General features: G+C 34.4%; 2 protein-coding genes across 2 annotated transcripts in view; both read right to left on the reverse strand.

Annotated features, from left to right (window-relative positions):
- LOC126741412 (single-minded homolog 1) overlaps positions 1-3,283 on the reverse strand; it is a 54,904-nt gene extending 51,621 nt beyond the window's left edge. The window contains exon 1 of the mRNA XM_050447816.1: positions 3,052-3,283. Coding sequence (XP_050303773.1) covers positions 3,052-3,130 — 79 coding nt within the window. The 5' untranslated portion in view covers positions 3,131-3,283. The remainder of the gene's footprint in view (positions 1-3,051) is intronic.
- A 6,367-nt stretch (positions 3,284-9,650) lies between these two features.
- The window catches only part of LOC126740970 (E3 ubiquitin-protein ligase HERC2), a 63,795-nt gene continuing 53,476 nt past the window's right edge, over positions 9,651-19,969 (reverse strand). The window contains exons 34-53 of the mRNA XM_050447181.1: positions 19,769-19,843; positions 19,248-19,712; positions 17,882-18,013; positions 17,590-17,822; positions 17,323-17,529; positions 17,065-17,262; positions 16,664-16,909; positions 16,353-16,603; positions 16,011-16,303; positions 15,837-15,957; positions 15,512-15,785; positions 15,189-15,453; positions 14,368-14,801; positions 14,164-14,312; positions 13,920-14,106; positions 13,733-13,861; positions 13,493-13,675; positions 13,271-13,434; positions 11,119-11,363; positions 9,651-11,051 (exon numbers count right to left, since the gene is read on the reverse strand). Of these exons, the coding sequence (XP_050303138.1) occupies positions 10,902-11,051; positions 11,119-11,363; positions 13,271-13,434; positions 13,493-13,675; positions 13,733-13,861; positions 13,920-14,106; positions 14,164-14,312; positions 14,368-14,801; positions 15,189-15,453; positions 15,512-15,785; positions 15,837-15,957; positions 16,011-16,303; positions 16,353-16,603; positions 16,664-16,909; positions 17,065-17,262; positions 17,323-17,529; positions 17,590-17,822; positions 17,882-18,013; positions 19,248-19,712; positions 19,769-19,843 (4,401 nt within the window). The 3' untranslated portion in view covers positions 9,651-10,901. The remainder of the gene's footprint in view (positions 11,052-11,118; positions 11,364-13,270; positions 13,435-13,492; positions 13,676-13,732; positions 13,862-13,919; positions 14,107-14,163; positions 14,313-14,367; positions 14,802-15,188; positions 15,454-15,511; positions 15,786-15,836; positions 15,958-16,010; positions 16,304-16,352; positions 16,604-16,663; positions 16,910-17,064; positions 17,263-17,322; positions 17,530-17,589; positions 17,823-17,881; positions 18,014-19,247; positions 19,713-19,768; positions 19,844-19,969) is intronic.

Genomic DNA, 19,969 nt, shown 5'->3' on the forward strand with positions numbered 1-19,969 from the left:
CCAGGGGGGCGAACTCGACGCATGCATGCTTCGCTAATGATTCTTTATTGTAAGTCCGCTCGTCGTCCTTTTGTTTTCCTCGCTTTTATGTTGTTTTTCTTCTTCTTTTTTTTTGACATCCATTATATTACGGGATAATAATGTCACTGGTTGTGTCGTGGTTTATTCGGGTTATTATTGCCTTCGTTATTGAGTGTTATGCTTTTTGTCCCCATTCACCGAATAGTATACAGATAAAGCTCGAAATAACCCTCCTTAGAATTAAATTGAATATTCTTCCTTCACGTATTTTGACAGAACTGTAGTGGTCAAAATAAAAATTATTACAGTTGTTCGCTTTTTAATGCGTTTAGTGGAGCTTAAAAGGTTTACAAATATTCATAGATATTTTTCCATAAAGGAACAGTCTTTTATGCCCCGTGATCGAAACTTCGGCGTAATAAAGAGACAGCTTAATATAAACTACACCATTAATGAATATATTGAACTAATGTCAAAGGCCTCCAAGAATCAGAAGAAATTTTTTAATTATTCAAGGGTTCAGTGAATTAATATATGATTTTAAAAATTGGTGATCGAAGTTTAAATCTTACGAAAAAACGGTTTCACGCTTTAAAAAAATCGTTTACTATTGCCTGCTTTTGCCGTTTTAATATGAATGAATGAAATCATTTTCTGGAAATTTATAAACTATTCTGTAATTAAATTACGAGACATTTTTACCGCTAACCAAAACTCTTTATTTTTACTCTCGATACGTGTTTCGCTAACGATGTTAGCATCTTTGGGAGAAGATTAAACCTTTTTAGAATTAAAGTTTTAATCCTCCTAAACTCGAAAATTCATCTCGACACATTCGAGAGTAAAAATAAAGAGTTTTGGTTGGTGGTAAAACTGTCTCGTAATTTGAGCATCACATCAAAGGTTCTAACCATAGGACTATTCTGTAATGGAAACTTTTCGTCTTAGGAATACTGAGATAGGGTTGAGCCAAGGTAGTTTAAAAAAAGCTTACATTGTGAAATTGCCTATTTTTGCGTATTTTTTATTTGTATATCTTACTTGGTATAATTATTGTTTCATACACGTTAATGCTTTTTTCCAAAATTATATAAGTCCCTTGTTAGTTGTTTAAAATGGAAATTTTCTCCCTTGTGTAAACGAAGAATCGTATATTATATACCTATATTCTACAGTTTAATAAATATACTTTGACCATAATTATACGATTGATAAATATGCCAATAGTTTTAATTTAAAACCCATATTTTTGAACTTAGATAATAAAAAGTTGTCTAGAACCAAAAAAAAAACTGAAATTTTTCAAAGCTTAATGACTTATCTGATAAAAACTGAATTTCCACTCATTTGAGATAAAAAAATTGTACAACCACTGCAATTTTCATAGCAATACGCCTTGCTTTCGAGAAATGAAATTGTGTTTTTTCACGTTTTACTCAAAAAACTTCAGGTTATGTAAAAAAAATATAGATACAAAAACTATAATTTTTTTTATCCCTTATAATTTTTTTAAAAAGCATTTTTCTCTCAGGCAATTATTGTCTGCAAAAAAAACGTTTTTTATTAACCCTACCGTTACCCCCCCCACCCACCCCACACAATTTACCGGTAAAAAATTGTATTAAAAAATCACTGTTTTCCAAAATAATTTACATGAATAACAGCTAGTTGTCGTCCTTAATATTCAATCTAGTAACACAGTTTATCTAAATTTGATATAATTATATATACATATGTATATTAATAAATATTTAATAAAAAATTAGTGCTATTAAATTGGATATTATGGACGAAAAACAGTGATTTTTCAGAAGAATTTCTTCAAATATTTGAGGTGTAGTAATCGAGTTTAAAAACTAAACATGTAAATTCCGTATCATTTTTTTTAAATGTAAAAATTTTCTCCCTTTTGTAAGCAGAATCGTATATGACATACACATATTCTATAATTTAATAAATATATCTTAACCATATACGATTAATAAATATACCAAAAAGAGTTACTAAGAAATCGTTGAATAAACATTCTTCAAATAATTCTATGATATTCGAAACATAGCTTTTAGGCTAACAGACTGGATAGTTTTAGACAAAAAACTGAGTGGTTTTTCAAATAATAAAACATATTTTAATGCATGAAGAAATCAATAAAATTCGATATGGTGCATTTCTCGACATATGACAAACTAGGGCTCATTTTTCATGTAGAATACGTGGTTAAAATTTCTCGGTTAAGATCTGGACCACTGTGTATGTACAGGGGTGTCCTAAATTCGTGGCTGATCATTGGAATCTCGGAAACCGTAAGAGTTACAGGGTCGGTTAAATGGAGGCAAAGTTGCGCAATTTGGAGCTTAATAAAATGACGTTTAAAAAATTTTAAAATTCCGGATACTTCCAGAGTTATCCGAAAAAAATCGAAAATTGTCAAAATCGTCTTTACCTTCTACCGACTTTAATTAAATAGACATCGGAAAACTAAAAACAGTTTTTTATTGCCACTTTTTATGCTTATGAAAAGTTGAATTATTCAGGCATCATTATTGATTTGTATTGACTCGGTGACTTAGTTTTTCTGAATCTTAAATATACATTTTTCTGATTTTTGAAGCTAAAATTTACTATAAAGATTAGGTTGTGATACATCAATGTATTCAGAAAAAACAAATTCAAAAATTTTACTTTAGAATATATAAGGTGTTCAAGTACCAAGTTTGTGACCAATCTTAAAAACAGTGCTCTAAAAAAATTTTATGTAAAAATATCTATTATAAGCGGTTTTCTCATTCATTTTTTTCCTATCTTATACGGGGCCTGAAAAATAATAAAATCTCGAAAAGTGTACATTTTCGTTTTCGCCCCGTATTTCAGGAACAAAAGTAGTTGGAATATTTCTACGTTTGTGGCTTTAAAAATGTATGTTTATGACTAAAAAAACCTTAAAACTATATCTTAAAAAATTACAGAGATACCGTGCAATCTTATCCAAAATGGGACACAGTTTAATATATTAATAAAGGGTTTACTTACCTCCTAAAGTCAATATGAAGAACTCGAAGAACCGGTAGTTTAATGAGAGAAACCGCGTCCGTATCGTCTCATTAAACATATACAAAATCTGTACCAGAAATGTCTGGATAAATAATCACTTGAGGGTAATTAACGCGAAACAAGGTTCAATAGTTTATCCGGAGCAGAGAGAGGAATTAAGGCAGGAAATCCGCGAGAAACGAACGATCTCACATACGAATCGTCGAAACTGGCGTGTCAACGGCGAACGTTCGAACATTCGCGTCCGCGGGAGGCGGTCCCGAGGGGTGGAACGCGCTTTTCCCTCGCCCGTTTTTGATTTACGTGTCCGACGGGTACGTTTAGGGGATCATCTTTGCTTACTTTCGCCCCCCTGTTCAAAAGGATTTTATAATGCACACACTTGTGTGTCTACTTTTAACTCGATTTTTCCGTTTAAAAGACAAATATAACGGATGCTGTATCGCCAAGTTGGCCATAGGAAATCCCATGTAAATTATGGTACTTTCAAATATTGGCTCCCCTGTATATTTTACTGTATAAGATTTTTTTAAAGGTACGAGTAAGATAAGTCACCATACCAAATATCATTACTCTCTAATAAGCGATTTAGAATTTATTAAAAAAAATGCACCAGCCAAATTATCGAAATGTTATGTCAAAGTGTCATCTATTTAATTAGTAGTCAGTAAATATAAAATCCTCATCTATTTTTGCCAAGGGACCTCACAAAATGTAAACAAACAAACAAAAACAAAGTCAGGGTCTCATAAGCAAATTTCATTGGCTACACGTGTTTCGCCCTGCATAAGCAGGCCATCATCAGGCTTTAGATATTTTTTTTGTTGTAAGTTTTACAGTGGATGTGTAGGCTCCGCACGGAGCTATTTATTTTTTTTTTAGCTATTTATGTGCGGAGCTATTTACATCTGTGGTGTAGGTCCTAAGGCCTGATGATGCCCTGCTTATACAGGGCGAAACACGTGTAGCCAATGAAATTTGCTTATGAGACCGTGACTTTTTTTTTGTTTATTTGTTTAGTAGTTAGTAAGAATAATTATTACACTAATCAAAAGAAAATAACTATGACTACATGCGGAAAAGTTTCCAAAATGTTCTCTGTCAATTTCCCTGATATATAGGCATTTTCCAAGTAAAACAACCGTGCAGAATGTTTTTAATAACTTTGATACTAAGAGTACAGTAATTAGTAAATGCTCAGCTGGAGAAAATAATTCAGTTTTTGAAATGTTACTTCATGTTGAAGAAAATAAAGGATTTAACAGACGATTTTTTTTTTATTCGCTTATTACACCTCAATTATTTGATGAAATTATTCTGAAAAAATACTGTTTTTTCATATATAATAATACAGCCTTTTACTAAATATTTAGGTATGTATAAAATTATATCAAATTGTGTTATTAAAATAAATATTGTATATATATTTTCTGCAAAAAACATTGATTATTATCAACATAATCCTTATCCCTCATCCCACCCCAAACATTAGCCAAATAAAAAATTCTTTCGAAAAATCACTGTTTTTGGTTCATATAATATGGACAAATCTAATAGCACTATTTTTGTATTAAATAAGTATTCATTAATATACATATATATAATTATATGAAATTTAAATTAACAAACAATGTGTTATTAGATTGAATATTAAAACTAGCTGTTATTCATGGACATTCTTTTGGAAAACAATGATTTTTTAAAATAATATCTTACTGGTAAGTTGTATGGGGTGGGTGGGGGGCTAAGGGTAGGGTTAATGAAAACGGGTTTTTTGCAGAAAATAATTGTCTGAGAAAAAATGCTTTCTATTATGAAAATTCAGTTTTTTTAAGATAAGTCAATTCGTTTGGAAAAAATTTCACTTTTTTTGGTTCTAGACAACTTTTCATTAATAAGTTCAAAAATACAGTTTTTCAATTAAAACTATTGGTATAATAAATATAGTTATACACACCAGGGTTTGAGTCTATGTCAAAAAACCCCTTTTTTAATTTTATTTATTTCTATTTTACTGTTCAAAAACAGTAATAACAAACCAACAATAAAATATGAATAAATAAAATTACAAAAAAAAGGGTTTTTTGACATAGACTCAACCCTTGGTTTTTATCCCCTAATGATGGACACCGCTGTGTCCGAAACATGTCGGGAATTACAAAACTGAACGATGTTGAATAAATAAATGGAGGGAGACTGCAGGATTCTTATCTTACCTTAACATGAATAATATTTAACTTTTGTATAAATAATGCGTAAAAATGATAGGGTTAATTAAAAACGTTTTTTTTTTGCAGAAAATAATTGCCTGAGAAATTAATGCTTTTTAAGAAAATTATAAATGATAAAAAAATTTATAGTTACAAAAATGTCATAATTATAGTCAGTGGCGTTCTGAAGGAGCAGATTTTTTCGAAGGCACAAGTCAAAATAATAATAATAATAATTTCTAATATTTATGTATGTAGTACACTGGTTGTAGAGACATATAAATCACAAATAAACGAAATTAAGTAGATTTTTGTATGCCTATTTTCGTTAACAAATAGCTAAAAAATAAGCAATCATTTGACTGGGCTTAGTTTTAACAGTGAGTTAAAGTTAGAATATTCTATATATACATAGAATATTTTCCTAGTCTTTTAAATATTAAGAAAATATATAAATATTCTATAAATAAATAATGCTATTAGTGATATCTTCTTAAGTCATAGCAGGAAAGATTTTAAAACAAAAATGTCAGAATTATGATCAGTGATGTATCTAGTAGCGTTTTAAGAGTTGTTGCCTTTTAACTTCTTGAGCTTTTTAAGATAATTTCAATTATTAAATTATCAATTTAATTTTTTTTGTCTATCGCGTTTTTTCTTAAATAATTAATTTCTAAAGAAGAAAAAAAAGGGAAAATAATAATGGAGATGAAAATCAATCATGATACTAGTGCTTAACTAGAAAATAGCATGTTTGATCCCATTCATTTTAAGGACATTCAAATAACCAAAAAACTAATTCGAAAATTAATTATGAAAGGTCCTTGTCAACCAGGGACTTAAATCAATAGAAATATGCACATAAATTAATTAAATAACCCGACAATTTTTCTTTTTCCAGTTGATAGCCATGAAGTTTTTAGAATAATAATAATAAGTCTACTTAACAAATTTTCATCTGGAGTTGTTGAATGAGGTTCCAAGATATGCTTTAAAACGAAGTATTTGTCAACTATTAACTCACGTTATAAGTCAATATTACATACAGGCAGTTTTTGCAAAAAAATTTCAACTTATCCCTATATATAAAAAAACAACTTTTTGGCGCCCAACAAATTAAGAGATTTAATTTTATATTGTAATGCGGCTATTAAGATTAGAATATAATGAATCTATAATATTTTAGCTTATAGAATATTTTAATTCTTCCCAAGTGTATGCTTCCTGCTCCTTTACACTATGTAATACGGAATAATTACATTCGCTCTAATTTAAGTGAAACATTAAGCAAGGCGATATTACAATTAGTAAAATACCACCTGCATGTAACACTTAAAAAATTAAATTACACCATAAAATCATAAACGCTCATAATGGAAAAACATTGAACAGTACCTATTAATGATGATAACAATTCGTAAATGGTATGAGTGTATCTGGTTTTTCACCCCACCTCGTCGAGTTCCCGCCCAAAAAAGCGGCCATTGGCGCTGCGTGGATCCCTTCGCGTTCTATGGGCGTTCACCGACTACTACCAATCCAAATAGCAAACAAGGGATCGCACATTACCGCTTTCTTTTTCCTTTTCCTCTCTGCTTTTGTGTATGTTTAGTCTACCGAGGGGATAAATCATGGCCCTATGCTATTTGGGGTGGTTAACTATGTCGCACCTTTATATGCGTCACAAATAGTTTGCTTAGGGTGTTAAACAATCATATTATAGCCGCCATTATAGGTATAGAGGATTTAAAAAAAAAACACATTTAAATATTAGGTTTTATGAAAATCGTTCTTTTCCTAATAATATATTAATTTTTGCAATAGAAAAAGTTTCAGGTAATATTGCGGATGTACGAATAGGTATGTGGACAGATTATGATTAGGAATTATTAAAGTTTGATTTAATAGGACTACATGAATGCCATATTTTCGGGCAATATTTTGACAATAATCAATGTGAAGCAGGGAACACCTTAAATATGCAAAATGTAGATTTTTTTAATCAATATTTAAAATACAGCGTTATACCTATTTAGTGTTAATTATCCGATTAAAACCTCCTTATCCGTACAGATCCGTACAGATTAAACCGAATTAAAACCTCTTTATCCGTACAGACAGTGGCGGATCCACAGCTCATTTTTTTAAAAAGAACATTTTTTTCCAACATTTTCTTAAATATTTCAATTAACGATTAAAGGTGAATAGGCGAATATATAGAATTAGACTCATATTTATTAACAGATTTTTTTCACATTTGGATAGCTTTAAAAAGGAGAAGTGTGCACTATTTCCGCCCGTTGGAACCGCCCCTGGTATAGATTATTGTATTACCAAAACAAGAGACAAAAGATCAAATAATATAGTGTTGAATTCCTGGCAATGGACTTACCTTTCTTGGTAGTTACATAAATGTTTATTTATGGTTTACACCAGATGTACATTATTGATAAATATCGGATAAAATGTCCGCGTGATATACGTTGAAGAATTTAATAATAGTTTATGTTTTATTCACGTTTAACAAAAAGGTTATTATGTTTTACTTTTGTAAACAGAATCTTACATGATATACGTATATTCTACAGTATTACAAATATGCCTTGACCCCATATATGGTTGATAATTAAAAAAACTGTATTTTTGAACTTATATAATGAAAAGTTGTAAAAAATGAATTGTGTTCAAAACTTAATGACTTGTCTTAAAAAAACAGAATTTTCACTTATTTGCGAGAAAAAAATGGCACAACTTTTGCAATTTTCATAACAATACGCCTTGTTTTCGAGAATAAAAATAGTTTTTTTTCACGTTTTATTCGAAAACCTTAAGGTTATGTGAGAAAAGTATAGATACAAAAAATAAAGATTTTTTTATTATTATTAATTTTGTTAAAAAGCATTTTTTTCTTAGACCATTATTTTCTAAAAAAAAAAACGTTTTAATTAGTAGTACATATATGTTATAAGTATATTCAACAGTTTAATAAATATACCTTCACCATATATGGTTAATAAATATACCAAAACCAAAAATTCACTAGAAAATTGTTCAATAAATATCCTTATATTTAACGATAATTATATATAATGTGTTGGATGTGAACAGATAGCAAATGTAACAAAGTTTTTAAATTTAAAGAATACTGTGCTCTCGATAGGTAGGACAGTTTGTAGTCTATACAACATTGCTGTCTTTGTTACATCTGTTTGTGCTCTCCATGAAACATACATATACAATGTTTAGAAGATAATATGTATTTTATATTTGTGATAAAAACGTTAAACATTTTTGGACACCTAGGATCTCTTCCAAACTATTTACCTGAGCACTGGAGTTTGTTTCTAAGAAGCTTGCTTGGGAAAACAAGACTTTAAACATCGATAGAACATACCTAAACCATCGCAGATTTGCAGTCTTGACAATCAACATTCAAGAATTAAACAATATGCTAATAACAAACAATCCACGAAATTAGACCTAAAAATGAACCTTAACAATGAGCAAAATTTAACGATACATCACCATACGCAAAGTTACTTGCGGAAATTAAAGGGAGAATCTATTTGGCATGGGTGGCACTCGGAAACAGGAAAAGAAAAACGTTTTCTTCTTTAGTTTACGGTTTTAAAAATAGAGTGAGTTTACGACCTTGAAAAACGATCTCAAAAGGTCGTTTTCGTGTCAAGGTCAAAATGACTCCCACAGATAACTAAATGTCTCCTTCGGTTTTGAACAGCTTTGGTCTCAAACATTTTCTTTGTATGTCGCTTACTTTCGGAGCAAGAATGGCCCACTCTGTACTTCACTACATCTTGGATCACAATTCAAAGTCGCGTATAATTTACTTTTTAACCTTGGTAAAACTTAAGTTAACCAGTGTCAACCTCCTTTATCCTGAATGCGTCATTCCTTTACAAGTTGGTTCAAGAAGTGCAGCAGAAATCCAATCAGATAAATAGAGTTCATTTAGAGAATTATCGGTACCTTTTTTCTATCAACATTTTTAATACTTTCCACTTTTCCTTCATCAAATCGCTTTTTCTTCCGAAAACTTCACCCCATGCCACTGATTACCAAAATAAATAAATCTATTCCTATTGTTTTCAATAATTCTTCTACTGCTGCCGCTGTTAATATACTTCAAATTCAAACGATTATAAAACAATTTCGTCGACGTTCTCGGTTCGTGCTCCCTTGCCGCTTCTCGCCCTCCTATTTAAAGACCCCTAAGCTGCCTGTTCAAATTGAGATAATGGCCGAAACTCTTATACACATAATGAAACATTTAGGGGACGATGTTTCCTGTAAATTTTCAGTTATGTAGCTAGCGGGATAAAAAGCACATTTAAAAAAAAAACACAAACATAATTTTTTGATAAACATTTTTTTTTTTATTAGATTACTAATGAGGTGACTAGAGACATCAATACATCCAATAAAAAAATCCCTTAAGCATAATAACTAAAATTGCAAATATTACACTTATATAGATTTTTATATGGGTAAAAAAATAAAGGGGGAATGTAGTAAACATTATAGTCAATATACAGAGCGGCGTATAAAAGTATTAACTAAACGCGTAATGAGCTCAATTTGGCATCGTAGCGATTGTTTTTTTTTTATTCAAGCAACGGAGTATTTAGTGTATAAAGTAGATCACAGGTGCGTGTACATAACCTAGAAAAGATTATCAGAAAAAATACCCACCCTCACAATACAAATAGGGCTGAAATTAACCGAAGCAAAAACGACACTACCTACCATGGTTGTTATACAGAAAATCCTTCAGTAATAATACTTAAATTTCACTAAAAGTAAACGCGTTATGAAATAAGTATGTATACAGGGTGTCTCAGTAAGAGTGGTTCGCATTTCGGGAATTATCAATCTATAGACATCATTGGAATTTTTTGACATTATAAAAGTGACCAAGAGAAAATACTGGGAAGGTCAATAATTCAATTCTAATTTTCTCTCAACAATGTCAGATTAAGGTACTTTTTTTACATAATTAGAAACCTTGGAGTATTTTCAATCATTTTGGTTCAAGACTAAAAGGTTAAGGTTAATGCTAAAGGTAGAGAAAGTATAACTGTCTATATTGACTAAAACTTTTAAATGATTTTGTTCAATTTGGGCTTGTTTAAAAATCAAATGTAAGTACTTCTAAATATTGTATCTAGTAGTACGCGAATATTTTTTGCCTAAATTGGTGGGAGATTTGAATTAAAAACTTAAAAATTAAAAATATTATAAAAACTATTATATTCTTGTAATTTCAGGAAGCGTACCCTGGTGACCAAGTTTCTAACCGAAAAATAATTTCTAGCACTTTCTCATGGCCACTTTTATTACTTTAAACAAAAAGAAAATCCAATGATGTCAGATTAACAATTCCCGAGATATGGCCGTGATTCACGCTTACTAAAACACCCTGTATAAGTACATACCTACCCTACGGTAAATAAACAACCATTTTTATTATTAGAAAACAATTATTACAAGGCTAGCGTTAGTAACTAATGAGATGCTATCTTTTGCTGTTTTTGTTTCTAATCTATAATAGTGAGAAGTGGATCTGGACGGGAGCACGAGTTCCTCCGTTGTCGTTTGTTTTCAGTTGCTACTGTCCATTTCCGGGTCGCTCTCCACGTCCGAACTGGAACTGACCGCCAGGTCGCCGGCCATCGCCACCCTCGCGTACTCATCCTTGTCTATTGACTTGCAGAAGTGAATCGCGTATTTTAGTTTTTGCTGAAGGATATGCTGATTGAAAAGAAAACAAAAAGAATTAAGGTGCAATGTAAGTAAAAATGATCCAATTGTTTCCTACCTTACAAGAGTATTTCGGAATTTTCAGCAAGAAGAAGCAAGTGTAACTCTCGGGCAAGAACTGATCGGGCGGAGTGTACTTATCGATAATCTGAATCACGAAATCTCTGCCTCTGAAATCTGCGATTGTACGCGGTAAACGGGTTCGGCCCCACACGAATCTCAAGAATAAGGAACGCTCTTGGTTGCTAAAGTCTTCCATTACTTCCCAGAACCATTGGATTAGCGGGGCGGTACTATCGATACCTAGAAGTACCAATATTACCGGTAACGTTAAATAATGCCGTTATATCTCGTCATAGTTTGCTTAATATAGGTTGTTGCATATAAATCTGGACTCTAAAAGATACACGATTAAAATCATACATTCTGCCATAGTTACAAAGGTTAAATTACCCACACAGTAAACGTAATAATTAATGCTCATTAAAAAGTTGTTTTTTTTTTGTTCAGTACTATTATTGTTCAATATTTCAATAATTTTTTTAATTCAATACATTTATTTATTATTATTTCTTCTTAATTCATTTATTTAGTCCTATGGTTGGAACCTTTGGTGTGGTGACCCTCAAATTACCAGACAGTTTTACCACTAACCAAAACTCTTTATTTGTACTCTCGACACGTGTTTCACTAACGATGCTATCATCTTCGGGAGAAGATTTAAAAAAAAAATAGTTTCTTTAATTTCCCATTATGTAATGTCTTTGCCAACTGAATATGTCCTTGACAAACTTTCATATGGTCCTCTGAATCTCATTTTCAATTTTTCAAGTAATAATTGTATACTGATTATATTAAAAGTTTTTTTTTAGGTCTACAAAAACTACCACTACTGATATTGCACGGCAAATCCATACGGGTTGTTATCGAATTTGAAGTTTCCTTTTATGAACTTAGTCATCCTGACCTTAATTATTTTTTCTATTAATTTTGAAAATGTCCTTAATAGGGATATCGGCCTGTAATTGTTTAGTTCGTCATGTTTGGCACTTTTGTATATGGGGATGATTTTCGCTATTTTTAGCTCCTCTGGAAATATACCTGTTTCTAAAAAATAATTTATCATAAGTTTTTTATATCCTTAGTAACGATTTGGGCTATGACAGGAGTGCTAATTTTGTTTTTGTCTACCGGCTCTAAAAATATGCTTTTTTTTACAGAAATTATTTAATTTTCGTCGAGTTTTTTTAGAGTCTCCATTAACTTCTTCCAATTTTTTTGAGTATATTTTATGCATAAATAATTAAATTCATTTTTCTTTCTTATATTAAAAATAGGGCCATCTTGACACAATATTAGCGAAAAAAATTATCTTGGAAATTAATATCGAAAGATCCTTTTCTCGAATGATATATTTCAGCATCTGTCTCCCAGGAGAATCGATTTTAATTAATGTGCAATTAATTGCTCCTATTACTCAGGGACACCGTGCAATTTTATAAAATTGATCGGCGGTTTTATTTAATTCGACATTGTCTGTATCCATTCTTATGTTTTACCTAGGAATGCAATAGCAGTCTTTACGTCCTTAATGATTCAGTAAGCTGAAGATCTTGACACTCCCATGAGATCAGCGACCATTATTTACATATTTGCCGATGTAAAAAATCGTAGAATTAGAAGGAATTTTATTATTCGCTGAATAAAATTATAGCAAAACATTGTTCATTCTCTTAAATGTCTTAAAATGTTTACCTGTTTGTTCTTGACTTTATTAAAGGCTCAATTTACCCAATTTAATCAAAACGTTCAAAAAATGCAGATTCCTATATTCATTAAAATTATTTCTTATTAAACCTACTCTTCTTTGAACTACTTGAATTTCAGTTAAATATTTTTGGTTTTAAACAAGCTTTAGAGCTTTAGCAAAACCAAACAGACCAAATTATAAATCCCATTTTCAAAGTTAAAGGATACTTTATATTTAAAGTTCATTTTAAAACGATTATAAAATCGGCCGTCAGTTGTGATTTACACCTTAGTAATAAATTCTTTAAAAGAATTAATTTTATGCAAAATACTTAAATTAGACTGAAGAAAATTAATTATAAGTAAGCATCAATTATTATATGCCAAAATGTATGATTTTATTTGAGTACCGAGGACGATCATATAGAGATCGAAACGTCGACCGAAATATAATATTATACCTTTGTATGTGGCCACAGATTTCAATAAAGACAAGGGAATGTCCGGTGAACCGCAAACCATCGTTTCCAATTCGTAGCCACTAAAAAGGCTGAGAAGTGGCACCGGAACCACTTTCGACATGCCGTCTCGTACTGCGGTGATTTGTTCATCAAATTCATGTAACCTAATAAAACATTAATAATTAAAACCGTAAACTAATTAAAGGCATCATAAATCATCACCTAAAATTTAAAGCTAATCTCACATATTCCAGTCTATTTTCAAAAGTGATCCTCTTGTATTTGGTACTTAAAAGTATGTCGTTGCCACAGGAGGACGGAGTGCTGAATGGCATCTCCAGGTTTTGGAAAAGGGGCTCGTCGGAGCCGGCATCCCTGATGCACAACAGCCCGGGCACATAATCCCTAAAATATTCACAACATCAACCGTAATTACGAATTAAAACAACTAGCTGAAATTACCGGTCAATCTCGGTCAAATCGGCTGGGGTCAGTTCCATGCCAGCCAATTGCTTCCACACCGGTTCAGCTAAATTTAAACTCAACGGAGATCCGGTTCTTATCGCGATTCCCATTAAAACTCCCAAAAACCTGTAATTAAATAAAATAACAAACTTTTAATGATACAGTGACAACATACTATGTATACCTAAACATATTTAAATGCAAACAAGTCTTCGCCGTGGGATTTAAAACAAAACAATCCCTATTCGCTCCCGCCTCATCTCTACCGTTCGGAGTAGGGATAAGCAGGGGTAACGAACCGTTTTGGAGTTCGTCGCACATTTCCGCGATCGATTCGCTGTAACCTCCGCCGCAATCGTCCACACTTTCACCTAAAATCGCAAAAAGGAATTTTTAATCGAATTTTTTCTAAATTTTGATGATCTTACCGACAAATTCGACCTTCCAAACTCTATGGGGCAAAGCGAGGGCCTCGGAAGTGAGAAGCGGCAGATTCGTGACCATTTGGCCAAAAACTGACTTCATTCCGTCCACCCCAGCCAAGCCACCTCGAGATCTGTACTTCTTCACTTGTAATCTAAAACAATACGTTTATCATTTTTTTGAAAATGACACGAAAAAATGCAACCCACCGATTTAGCTCGATCACAGGCCCGTGATGTTTATCCCTCACCATAGTGGCCTGCACCACTTTCCTAAAGGTCGCCTCCTTAATGTAATAAATCAAAATGTTCCGTAACTCGTGCAACGAATCCTCCCCAGTAATAGGGAACATCGTGATGCAGGGACAAATCAGTTCGGTGAAATGATGTAGCAGGACCAAACGTCTATGCAGGACCCACGTGGGAATGTCCTGAAGTAGGTCGTACTCGATCGGTGCCTGAAACGGTAAACGTGCACTCGCCGAACTGTCCGTGGACCAGGCGAGAGTGTGGGCGGATCCGCAGGCGACGTTCGTGATTTTCTTCACGTTCGCCTGCAACGCGGTGATCAGTCGGGGACGTTGGATGCCGTTCGTCGTGCCGTCGCCCAGTTGACCCTCGTCGTTATCGCCCCAAGTGAACACCTACAAAGTGAAATCCGAGTTACTTTAATTGATTAGAGGCCGATCACCCACGGCAAAAGAGAAAATAAGTTGAGCAAATTTTCTGAAAATTGCACTTAAAATTATGGAAAATTTTTTGATTTGTCACTGTAACCAGGAAACGTAACCTGGTTAACGCTAAAACTCACCTAATCTTAACAACCATGCCTCAACAGAAATTGGTTGATTTATTATTACAGGTTAGCACATTGATTTCCGCACCCAAAACCTTCGTTCACCAGATCCGTATATTTCTTTATTGGTTTTTTTTTAGGAATTACCAACGACTCATATGATACCAATACTGAATAGATTTTTCAAAATTCCAACTGACTACCATTATGCCAATGAATAATTTGTCAAATTTACCTCTCCTTCGTCAGAACAGGCGACGCAGTGCAACGATCCGGTGGCGATTGACACGATTTTTTTTCCCTGCAACGCTGCAACTTTTTTCGGTCTTCTGACGTGCTCCGCGGTACCATGCCCCAGACGATGGTAGTCGCCTTTGCCCCACGCATAAACGCTCCCGGAACGGGTGAGAGCGATCGAGAACTGAGATCCGCACTCCACCTTGATCACCCCGAGACCGGCCAAACTTTCGATTTTCATCGGTACTTTACAACCATCAGATCTACCAAAAACCATTCGACATTTTACTGACTCCACTCCGTTCCGTAGAGAGTACTTACCCTCCTCTCCCCAGTTTCCCGTAGTCTCCGTCACCCCAGGACCACACGTTATCATCGTCGGTGATACAAAGGGTTTGCGCATCGCCTGAGCCACAGGCCACTCCCACCACTTTGTACCCGACCAGGGCTTCGACCAGTTTCGGTTTCAGTTGATCCTCACTGTCCCCGTGCCCCAAACGACCGTATCGACCTTTGCCCCACGTGTACAGATGACCGGAAGCCGTTATGGCCGCCGAATGGGCACCACCACACGCGATATCCACCACTTCGAAGCCTAATAGTGATTTATTAATTTCGAGAGCTTACTTAATTTTTACGTACTGACCTTGTAGAGCGTCAATCAGTTTAGGTTTTTCGCAAGAGAGTCTGTTTCCGTGGCCCAATTTGCCGTCTTCGCCCTCGCCCCACGAATACACCTCATTATCACCTGATAAGGCCAAGCAGTGCTGTAAAACCCACTTTAAAATAAATTAATCTTAAACAATTTGCAAAGTCTGACCTTTCCTCCGGAATTGACGGCGATTTTCTTGACAAACACGTGCTGGATGGACTCGAGTAAAGTGGGAACCAAAACGCTGTCGCATCCCCCGATTCCCAATCGTCCTCCCGCTCCGTATCCCGTAGCGTAAACTTTTCCATCGGCTGTGACCGCAAAAAGAGTCTGCTCACCCCCGTACAGTTGCACGGGCCTAAGTTGGGTCAGAGCCTCGCACGGGGTGGGAGTTTTCACTTTGGCCCCCTCGACACCTCCCAGTTGACCACGATGGTTATGGCCCCACCCATATATGGTACCTAAAAACCACATTGAATAACGGTAGTTAAAATTTTATAGATTTATTACCGGATCCGCCCCAACTCAACGTCCAATCCTCCGGTTTCCGATTAAGCCATACCAACAGTTGTTCATCGTGCTCCTTCTTGAAAATCACGTGATTTTCGTGTTCCAAATAACAGTCAATGGAGGAATCCGAGCAGTCCTGGCTGTCGGTGAATTTCTTTCTCACCTCGAAGCAAAAATTCATCGGCAACGGTAGACGGCGAGTCAACGATTTGGCCACTCTGGCCGCATTACAATACCTCCTAAACCACACCCTGAAGAGAAAAATTATAATAATATCATTGATAATTGCCGAGAAAGCATCAAAAACCGACCATTTATGATTATCAACGATATCGGCGCTTTTATCCAACTCCAAGTCGCAAGCGAGAGCAACTAAAACCTTAAAGAAATCTGAATGCATCAAGTGTAGTCCCGCTCTGACCGAACTGTCTTCATATTCGAATTGTCTCAGCAAGGCCTGCGGTAGTTCCTCTAATAAACTGGCCAGGGCGCCATCTGGCGAATTCAAGTGCTGCAACTGTTCGGAGGCCGTTTTATGCTTGCTGTCCGTAAGAAGTCTACACATGAAAATGTTATTCTTAAACAACTTATTATGGGAATAATAAAAAAGTAAAGCATTGGATGCAGTTTTTAATCTGAAACATCTGGACTATTGTTAATGTTACATAAAAGCTGTATTAGAGTTTTTTTTTTAAAGGAAATTTGATGCTACCTGTGCAGCTTTTGTAGAGCCCACATCCTTTGGTTGGCGGACAAGAAACTGAGTTGAGAACAAGCGGCCAAAGCAGCAGCCAACCGGGACATCAGAGCGGGATTCGCCGAAGAATAGAGACGAGGATCCAGTAAATTCATGACCATATCCATCGAGGGTTGACTTAAGATGGCCCGGTCAGATCCAATTTCCATTATTCTATTATGAAAAAAAGGCCAATAGTTAGCACTTTAGAAATAAAAGGGGTTTGTTGCGTACCCATTATTGGGCACCACCGGATAAACGGTAAACCGCCAACCCCACCCGTTAACCGAGCTGTCACTGCTAAAAGTCCAGTTGAGTTCGTCACCGGGGATTCGCAGTTCGGCCGACCAATCGGACCATTCGCGACCGCTACGCATCGTCATCACCCTTGAGGAGGCATCGGTGATTATTAAAGGGTCGTGACGTCGTTCCGTTGAACACCTGCGATGATCAACCGAGAATCAAAACTGACCGTTCAAGGGATGGAATTTAAACGCAAACCTTCGGTCGAACTCGACCCTCAAAGCCTCCGCTCCCGGTAATCTGACGCGTCCCGTCAATTTAATATCGTCCAAGTAGGGATGATTGGACTCCTGCACCACCGGATGGGGAGTCGATGAGTAGGGCTGAGCGGAGTTGGTGGTGTCTTCGAGTTCGGTGACGCAGAGCTCGAGTAGCATCGCGCCGATCGACGGATTTGCGGATCCCATCGTTATCAAGGTCGTGGCAAGAATCTGAATCGTCATGGTGATTATTATTTAATTTAAGTAGTTTTATGATGCAAGAAGGTTACCTCTTTGGCTTGGTCGTCTTCAATCCGTTCCGCTACAGCTAATTTAAGGAGATCAACAATCAGTCTTGAGTCGTTTTCAGTCAAAAGTGATGTGAAGTCGTCCAAGCCGGTTTGTCCATTGTCGCCTACGACCTAAATATATAATATATACATGAAACAATTTTTTTTTGTCCAATGAGTTTAATAAAGCAATTTCTATTCGACAAAAAAAAATTTTTTTTTAATAAATGGTTTTTATTAAAAAAGTAAATTAAGTTTTTAGTTTAAGGGTATTTATAAAGACAATAATATTCATAATAGTAACAATCATAATATACAGGGAGTATTAGAGTTTAAAAATCTTTGTAAAGAAAAGAACTGTAATAATTTTAGTTTACAATGTTCTTTTAAGTAGACAGTTGTTAAGTATATTATGAATGTGCACCCTGTTCATAGTTAAAAATTAATTATAGAAAAAAAAAACATTAATTTTGTGTAAAAAAGTGTTTTTTTTTTTTTTTTTTTTTTTTTTTTGTTTAATTCTTACTGATATCTCGCCTTTTATAGATTTTATTTAATTCATTGATGGTTTCTTTTAAAACTCGACTTGTAAATCCTTCTGTTTCATTAAGTTTTTTAAGTAGCTCTTAAATTGTTTTTAAGCAGCAAAAAAATAATTCGGAGCATATTTTGAAAAAATGCTCATTTTGGACCAGGATTATCTTCCAAAATCAAAAAATCCAAAGAAATAGGGTCAAATCAGTAAAAATCATTTCTAAAGATTCTCTGAAGTTGTACAGGATACAAGAATAAAAAATTGAAATTTTTCCATAAAATTGCTAAAAATGTAATTTATATGTTTAATGATTTTTTTTTCTATTTTTTCCTATTCTATCTTCTAAAAAAACCTCTTTCGATTTAACATATTTTTTATGGAATAGAAATTAAATTCTTCATTAAATTGGTTAGACATTAGTTTTGAAAATTAGAGCAGTATAAGAACAAAGTGATATTATTTTTATACAATTATAAGAAGAACAAGTTATACGATAAAAACACTATTTCCATATGATCCAAACACTATTAAGAAAATTAAACAATAATATAGAAATAGAGGAAAAAGATGAATTCTTAGTTATATATCCTTGTATCAATTTATGAATCAGAGGAGTATGGGAACAAAGTGTTGTTTTTCTTGGATAATTGGTCAAGTTAAGAGAAAAACACTATTTCCAAAGGATCCAAACCCTAATAAGAAAACCTCTCATTATATACAAATTCTCATTTATATATCCCTATTTCATTTTGAAAATTAGAGGAAGTTAGACATAAAGTAATTCATTTGATGAATTACATATTTCGTTGAATTTTCACGTTAGTTAGTTACCTCAGCATGACTAGTTAAAGTGGCCGCGATGACGCTCATGGCACTGGTGGACATTTTACTGTGCTTCGAGGAAATGCTGGCCGAGCAGCTGCTCGCCGTCATCGACTGCAACAGCGCCAACGGATACTCCGGGTCCGGACTAGTTTGCGACGTTGCCATATCCGCGATTTCCGAGATGGAAACGGGCGCCTCCCCGCCCCCGGACACCGCCTCCCCCCCGTTTATATTGTAAGTCAGGCTGCCGCCCCTGTTGTCCAGGTCGAGGGTGCCGCCCTGTTTTATACCCGGTTGATTTTTCACGTTGGTGTGACTGCTCAGGGCGCGGACTATCGCCTGACGCAACTGTTGGATGTGCATCGCGTTCAACACGTGTTGCAGCGCCTGCTGTTTTGCGGTGTTGCTCTCCAGGGACATCACGATGCTGCTTAACGAGGGTGAATTTTTGCCCGCGGGTTTCATTGCGACCTAAAAAATGTTCTTGTTCATATTTTTTGGGTCGTTTATATCAAATAAATTGGTACTTTTTCACCCTCGTACAGGCCCAAGATAGATGACCCCAGAGGGTCTTTAGGTACAGAGAAGATCACTGGTTCCACCTAAAAGATAATTAAATGGTCAAGATAAAAAAGTAAAAATGTTGTTTTCAAGAAGTAAATGAGCACCTATATACACATATTCTTTGAACGCCTATTTCAGCATTTTTCAATATTTCTACTAGTATT

The sequence above is a fragment of the Anthonomus grandis genome, chromosome 10 (assembly GCF_022605725.1).
Source record: "Anthonomus grandis grandis chromosome 10, icAntGran1.3, whole genome shotgun sequence".
In the NCBI taxonomy this organism is placed as follows: Eukaryota; Metazoa; Arthropoda; class Insecta; order Coleoptera; family Curculionidae; genus Anthonomus; species Anthonomus grandis.